General features: G+C 31.5%; 1 protein-coding gene across 1 annotated transcript; it reads left to right on the top strand.

The window, feature by feature from the left end:
* Positions 1 to 405: 405 nt before the first annotated feature.
* On the top strand, positions 406 to 8128 carry LOC103500408 (ABC transporter G family member 25). Its single transcript, XM_008463698.3, has 4 exons — positions 406 to 810; positions 959 to 1186; positions 1286 to 1889; positions 6860 to 8128. The coding sequence occupies exons 1-4, from the start codon at positions 712 to 714 to the stop codon at positions 7861 to 7863; spliced, it is 1935 nt and encodes a 644-aa protein (XP_008461920.1). The 5' UTR covers positions 406 to 711; the 3' UTR covers positions 7864 to 8128.
* The last annotated feature ends 448 nt before the right edge of the window (positions 8129 to 8576 follow it).

Genomic DNA, 8576 nt, shown 5'->3' with positions numbered 1-8576 from the left:
TGTATGGATCGGATGATGGGGGAAACAAATTAAAGGTTGCAAGAGTTAGAATAAAATATATATATATATATATATATATATATATATATATATATTAAAAAAAAAAACTGGTGAAATAGTAAATCTCATCCAAAAAAAAAAAAAATAGAATTTAATTTAGTTCTCATAATTTGATAAAATTCTTCTACATAATCTTTAATTGAATGATTTAAAACAAAGGTGAGCTAATTAACTCAACAGTGACTAATATGACCTTTCTTCTCATCTCTGTACTTATTTTCGAGAAAAGAAAACTAATTAACACAGTGCTGTGATATTAATACTAAGTTGGAATAATTGTAATATTTAGATTATGTAAATAAAATAATAATGTTTGTGTATGTGTGTTTTGGGTTTAGGCATATGGAGGTGCCACGGCAGTGAAGTGGGTGTAGGTGTTTCAGTTTGACGTGTCATGCACTTTGATGCTTCCTTTCTTCCATTAAATACCTTCTCCTCTTTACTCCTTTTCCTCTTCCTCTCCATATACTCTCTCTATCCTTTTCTCTCTGCACACTTTAATAATTTCCCCCTTCATTTTCATCATCAACATCATCATCATCATCATTCAAATTTACATTACAATTATAAACTCTACTACTTGTGTGTTTTCTACTTCATTTAATTCATAACACACAAAAGGATACTTAATTTTGTTTCTTTTCCCACAAAATGCCTTCCTTTGTTGCTGAAACTCAACCTAAAGATCCATCCTCTCTTCACGGCCTTCCTTCTTTAGTCTCTTCTTCTTCTCTTCCTCTCACTCTCAAGGTATTGTTCAATTATGCCAATAAACTAAGATATACCAGCTCCATTTTATTTTATCCTTTTCTCTATAAATTAAAGGATTTTCTTCTATATCTATGATATTTTTTTTCTATTTTTTTCTTCCTTTTTTTTTTTTTTTTTTTTTTTGTAGTTTGTAGATGTTAGCTATCGGGTGAAGATGGCCGACAAGAGTAGCGGAAATGCCATCGGACGGATTTTCGGTTGTGTCTCGTCGGATGGGTCGCCACCGCCAGTTCAAGAACGGAGTATTCTTCATGGTGTTACCGGTATGGTGTCGCCTGGAGAGATTCTAGCCATTCTTGGCCCGTCAGGGAGTGGCAAGTCAACTCTTCTCAATGCCCTTGCAGGAAGATTGCAGGCAAGAGTTTTTAAATATTGATATCCACAGAAATGTCAAATCATATAACATAAACATAAATATTTGTAAACTTTAATTGACCTTTTATGTTGATATCAGGGAAATGGTTTGACTGGGTCAGTACTTGCCAACGGTCGAAAGTTGACTAAATCAGTACTCCGGCGAACCGGTTTTGTGACACAGGATGACGTCCTTTACCCACACTTAACCGTCCGAGAGACACTCATATTCTGCTCTCTCCTCCGGCTGCCTCTAACTCTCTCAAGACAAGAAAAAATCGTGGTGGCCGAGTCTGTAATCTCGGAGCTCGGGTTGACAAAATGCCAAGATACGATAATCGGAAACGCCTTCATCCGTGGCGTATCAGGTGGAGAAAGGAAAAGAGTGAGCATAGCCCACGAGATGCTCATAAACCCAAGCCTATTGATCCTAGATGAGCCGACATCGGGGCTTGACTCAACTGCGGCGCATCGGCTGGTGACGACTATGGCCGCCCTGGCTCATAAGGGAAAGACCATAGTCACGTCAATTCATCAACCGTCGAGCCGCGTGTACCAAACGTTTGACTCGGTGTTGGTGTTGTCCGAAGGAAGATGTTTGTATTATGGGAAAGGAAGTGAAGCAATGAGCTATTTTGAATCTATTGGTTTCACACCCTCGTTTCCTATGAATCCAGCTGATTTTCTTCTTGACCTCGCTAATGGTACGTATCTTCTACCTATACTTATCTTTAGAACTCATCTTTGTGCCTAGTTCCTTTTTTACAAATAAAAATTTCGTAATTTAGTAATTTGTGATTTGTGGTTAATCGCATCTACATTGATATTTTTTTTTACCATGCCATTTTTGTCACCTAATTGTATGTCACAAATTTTCATTGGACAACCGAACTACTAAAAGAATAGGTGCAAACTGCGAGGGTTAGTTTTCTATGTCTATCCTAGCTAATCTATTTATTCCAACTAAATCTAATTTTCATCTTTTAGTCTTATATATTTTTCATCCATAATTTAATTTTCTTTTTTTAGAATTTAGAGGTTTATTCTCCGTACTAAATTTAGAATAATTCATTTAATTCATTATTTTAAGTTTTGAAATTAATTAATATTTTCATTCACGTTTTTATGTGTCATTTTCTCTTTTTATTCATATTATTCTCTTCATGATAAACTAAAATTATTCTTTTAATCAAAAACTTTTTAAACCTTTTAAAAGGTGATTTATGATAATTTAATGTACAATTAAGATAGTAATTAAGAATACTAGTATTATAAAATGTGAACGAACAATTGAAATTGTAATTCAATTGAACAATGAATTATTTTAACTTAAGATATTTTTTTCGTTTCCATTATGAATTTCATATGATCTTTTAAAGAAATATTGAACCGATTATTATTGGTTTTTTTAAAGAAACATCATGGTCGGAGAAAAGGAAGGAAGAAGAAAATGGGAAAGAAACATTCGGTTGAAGTGAAGTGATGAGGGATGGATAATTAATGCAGTTTTGGGATTTTGACTAAATTTAATAATCCATTTTTCTTTTTTTTTTTTTTTTAAATTATTATTTACTTATAAATATTCATTTAATTTTTTTAATACTCTGAAACACTGTTGGCAATAGTACTATACTACTAATGGCGGTGGGGGACTAAACTTTTTTTTAGGCTAATATTTATATTCTTCAAAATCTCTCTTTCTAGCTAGCACTAAATCAATTAATTTTGAGTCAGAAAATTCCTATTCTACCAAAGCTTTCCTTCCATTCAAAAAAAGAAAAGAAAAAGAAAAAAGAAACCTTTTCCCTTCTTGATGAGTAAAATTATGGATATTGTTTCCATGTGTTATGAGTAATTTCTTTGCCTTTATGGCAGAATCCACTATCCTTGAGAAACTTTTAGCTAGGTTACTTTCACAACTACCTTTTATTAAAAAAAAAAAAAAAATCTATCTTTTTACTGTCTCTTAATGAACTTTTTTTTTTCTTAAAAAAAAAGTGGGTCAATCACACCATATCTAAATTAAGATATAAATAACTATAGATGCAATATCATAGTGAATAATTAAGATATAAATAACTATAGATGCTATTTTATGTTAGATGAATCGTGTTTATATCATATCCATGATTTGAACTTGATTTAGTCGGATATTTTTTATGATTATCAATTTTTTTAAAAATGTTTACTGATTGAGAGGAGAAAAGAATAGTAAGTTTCAAGGCTAAAGTTAATAAATACGATTATCCCTATCACTAGATTTGATGAAACATTGACAAAGAATTGGAGAGATTTGTTTCGTTTTGACTTATTTGATTTTTTTTTTTAAAAACAAAAAATAAATAACAAGTTGAGAAGGAATATTAAATAGATGTTATCTCTTTGTCTCATAAATATCAGGAGCCTGAAATGACCATAAAATAGGGGTCTGTCCCACCTCATTAAAATGCTAGCTGTCAAAGAGTGAATCTTCAAATATTTTAAATCTTTTCTTAATTACTTTATCAATCACAAAATTGAAGAAAAATATTTATAAAAAGTTAATAATCCTATTTATAAATGTATATTTTGATTCTGGAGGAAAACATCATACATTAAGTTTGAAAATTATGTAATTCTTTTTCAATGTCAGTATTACAATTTCATTCCTGAGTTGATAAGGATTTATAAATATATATATTATTTTAAATAACCATGACTAAATATAAGCCACTATACATTAAAATTTTTCTTTTGAAGAGATTAATGGTTTTCTTTTTCTCTTCGTGTTTTGTTTTAAGTGGGTCCTAAATTAGATACCTTAATTCTAAGGTAACCTATGGTCTTCCCAAACTCTTTTCCTTTCTTATACGAACATATATATATATATATATATATATATATATATATATATATATATATAATTTCTTTTACGATTATTAACCAAAAGGAATTCTTTTAACAAAAATCAAATAACTTCCCTCAGTTTTTTCTTCTCCCATTAAATAAAAACCTCTACTTTTGAAAAACAAAGCTCTTCAACATATATGGTCTTTGAAGGGTTTTGTTTTGTTTTCTCTTTTTCTTACTTTTATTTTGCCTTTTAAAAGGGCTCCATAATTAAACATCAATATCTCAAGTTCTTTTATTTTGTGGAGGTCTACCCCATATGTGTAAAAGCCGAGGAAAGGATCATGTGTCTCTATATAGAAAGATATTTGTTTTTTCTTTAATCACATTGTCTTCCTTTTGCCCTCTATTTTAGGAGTCATTGAGAAAGGATACATAAAACTTTAGGGTAAAATAATATTAATGTCTTGGAATATATATATACACACACACATTAATATTATTTTAAAATTATATATATAATATGCTTTTTGAGTTTCAAGATATTCATCAAATTAAGAACACCATGATTGTAAAGTGCAGGGATATATTTTTAGTGGGGTGGGGGAGGTTTTGACTTGGCAATTTTAAGTGGATGATGCATCACCCTCATAGTTAATTAGTAACTAAAGTTAATTTTCTCTTTAAAAAATATAATGATGGGTTTCATGATGTCTATGGTTTTTTTTCTTTCTTTTTTACTTTTTAGATTCAAATTTACATTAGTGTCTTATCATTTGATTTATGTTGATTAGTGATAGGAAAACCCAATAATTTAAAATAGAAATCTAAGAGGGTCTTATAGCTAATCATGAAATAACATTTATGGGGTAAGAAAAAATGAAGAGGGTTAATTATAACTATGGTGACATTGATTATCAAATAACATTTAATGGGGGTGAGCCCTAGCTAGGCTATATATGTAGAAAAAAAAGTTTATGAAATAATATAGAAATAATTATAGTAATAATAATGTTAAGTGGCAAGCTGTTGGAAAAGATGATTCAACCAACTTCTCTTAGCCTCACAAGAAGAAGCTTAGTGAGCCCCATTTCAAATCTTTTCAATTATAATGAAGCAAATATCATAATATAACTTTTTTTTTCCTGTTTTTAATAAATATTTATTATTTCTTTCCATTTCTTCTTTTTCAAATAATTGAAATTTTTTCCCTCATTATTTAAAAAAAAAAACAGAAAAGAAATGATGTAGTCCCTACTTCCCCTTAGGTTGAAATTCATGAAGGGTCACTTTAGTCAAAAGGTTTGAAAATGGTCTCCATATTAAATTTTTATGCAGAACTTTTCGCTTTTATTTGAGATCTTATCCTTCTTTATATTATCGGACTCTTCTATGTTTTTTGAAATTTGAAATTATCTAAATGAAAAATATTAGAAGATCAACGATTCGTCCCTAGAATACGTCTTTCCCTTGGATAAACTTTTCATAATAGTTATAATAGGTTGAAAATTAGAATCTAACAATATCTCTAGGAACATATAATCTTTAATTATTCATTGATCTTTCATATCAACCAAATTTTCTTCCAACCTTTTTCTTTCATAATCTCTCTTTCTTTAAAGTCAGAATAGTTGATAGAAAAACAGACATGTGTGGTCGATCGAAAATTTCATAATCTATAGATACAATGTCATCCCACAACAAGAATAAAAAAATCTCAACTGTGAAACGACCACGTGGAATATCTTTCACTTCTTGCCCGCCTTTCCAAAATGAGATACACTAGACCAGCCACGTGTAGGGTTGAGATTTTGCAGTCCCATTGGTACATATAATGCTAGGGCATAATGATAACATTATGGAGTATTAGTGAGAGAGATCTGGCCGCCCAAAATGCTTGGTGGTAGGCACCAAGCACTAGTGGAACTCTTGCCTTTACCACCAACAATGCTAACTTTATTTTCTTTCTTTTTTTTTTTTTCCAAAGAGTTATGGTTATGGCTGTTCCTTTGTTTTAAATGCTTTTTTTTAATAAATTTATTTAAATAATGAAACCCTTTTTTCAAGAAGGTGCATTTTTGTCATTTCATTTTATTAATGGGAAAAATTATTAAAATAGTTTATATATATAATGGGAAACATCCACTTTTAGAATAATCTACACGTGCATGCATTTCAAGGGTTCTCTCTTTTGCTTTAGGTTTTTTAAGTCGTTGTAGAGTTGCTTTTTATTTTGAATTATGTAAGCCACCAATTCAAACATTCCAACCAGATACTCTTATCCAACCGCACTTACCTAATTAGTTCTTTATTTTATTATTATTTTGTTTACTTAATCTATGTTGGGACAGTATTGTTAACTATACCCTCTTATATGTGTGTTAGTGTTACCCCAGATTGGGGTTTTATATATCCAATCATATGATGGTTTAGAAAATGATGGTTTAGAAAATGAGTAGTTACAAATATAGCAAAATTTAGATCCATTTTATAAGTGATAAATTTTGTTATATGTATTTGCAATTTTATTTAAATGTTACTATACACTTAAATTTAGGCAAATTAAAAGTGGTACTTGTTCTAATTACTTTTAGAAAGTTCTCATGCATCGGTTTTATTTGTTGCTAATTAATATGAAATATATTTGTGGTTCGTGGAAAAGCATTCTTAGAGAGGATAAGAAAGAATATTGTTACTACAACTTTCAATGGTTAAGATTGTTTAGTTGATGTTTGGGAATAGTGTTAATGAAAGTAAAAACTATTCTTTCCATCTTTTTGGTTGAATGAGAAATTTAGAAGTTGAATTTTGAATAATTTTTTTTTATTTGTGTGCATGCATGCAGGTGTTTACCAAATTGACAATTCAAGTGAAGTGGAGAAACCCAACATGAAGCAAACGTTAATTAATTCTTACAACACTCTTTTGGCTCCAAGAGTAAAGGCAGCTTGCATGGAAACATCAATGTTGCTCGAAACGATGGCACGTGAGCGAAAATCGTCAACCAATACTTGGAAAACCAGTGTCGTGTCATGGTGCAACCAGTTGAGTATTTTGCTCCAAAGAAATCTTAAGGAACGGAAACACGAAACCTTCAATGCCCTAAGAGTATTCCAAGTTATCACTGCATCGATGCTTGCAGGATTGATGTGGTGGCACTCAGATTTTCGAGATATTCAAGATCGTCTTGGCCTCCTTTTCTTCATTTCCATTTTTTGGGGTGTTTTCCCTTCATTTAACGCTGTCTTTGCATTCCCCCAAGAGCGAGCAATCTTCCTTAAGGAACGAGCTTCTGGAATGTACACGTTGTCGTCATATTTCATGGCTCGAATCATTGGAGACCTTCCCATGGAGCTCATCCTACCAACAATATTCCTCACAGTGGCATATTGGATGGCTGAGCTAAAACCGGAGCTTAGTGCCTTTCTCTTGACATTGTTGGTCCTTCTTGGCTACGTGCTTGTATCGCAAGGTCTCGGCCTCGCCTTAGGTGCAACGATTATGGATGCAAAACAAGCTTCCACCATAGTAACAGTAACAATGTTGGCATTCGTCTTAACAGGAGGGTTTTACGTACACAAAGTACCAACATGCATGGCTTGGATCAAATACATATCAACCACATATTACAGTTATAGGCTCTTCATCAATGTGCAATATGGCACTGGAGAAGAGATATGGTCATTGCTCGGTTGCTCACGACATGGAACCGAGAGAGCAAGCAGCTGCAAATTTGTGGAAGAAGATGTGGCAGGGCAAATAAGCCCTGCATTGAGCATTGGAGCTTTGTTATTTATGTTTGTGGGTTATAGGTTATTATCATATTTGGCTTTGAGGCGCATCAAATAGAAAACACAAAGCCCTAGAAGGAGGAAAATGCAAAAGGAAAAGCTTGCATTGCATGCATGTTTGACACACCTTGGAAGGATTTCCACTAACCATCTGGTTCTCCAAACCACACTAATGATGATTTTGGTAAATGTAAATAGCAAGATGAAGTTTATGAATGTTTTTTTTTTAAAGAAAAATATTAGTAACAATGTATGCAATATGAGAAGCCAGTGCTCTCTCTTTTGGTACATCCATCAATAGAATGAATAAGTGATTTATTTTATATTTTCTATGTCTAAGTTCTATTTTTCATTAGGATTTCAAAATATATACATATCACATCCGTGTAGGCATCTTATTTTACTGAATGGTCAAGTCGAAATTTAAATTTGTGATTAATATGATGATGAAATTTGATAGTAATGCTAGAATCGTGAGAGAAATTGTAAGAGTATACTTAAAATGGTCCATGCATGAGGGTAGTTGTATTAAAGGCTCAGAACTTATAGGGTCTCATTGAGAGTACACAAAATATCAAGTTTGTGCTTTTGTACAATTCTTTACATGAGAAATAAAAACAAAGGAATATGATTAAATTTGCACGATTTCTCCAATCTAAAGAAGCGTTGGAGATTTAAATAGTTGGTTTTATAAATTTTTTAAGGTAGTGGTTTATGCAGTTATCTAAAACTAAGTCCTAACCTCTGGTTTTATCGTTAAGATTTTCCTGT

Source organism: Cucumis melo, chromosome 1 (genome assembly GCF_025177605.1).
Source record: "Cucumis melo cultivar AY chromosome 1, USDA_Cmelo_AY_1.0, whole genome shotgun sequence".
NCBI lineage: Eukaryota > Viridiplantae > Streptophyta > Magnoliopsida > Cucurbitales > Cucurbitaceae > Cucumis > Cucumis melo.
Note: the sequence above shows the minus strand (reverse complement) of the source record. Positions and strands in the feature narration are given on the sequence as shown.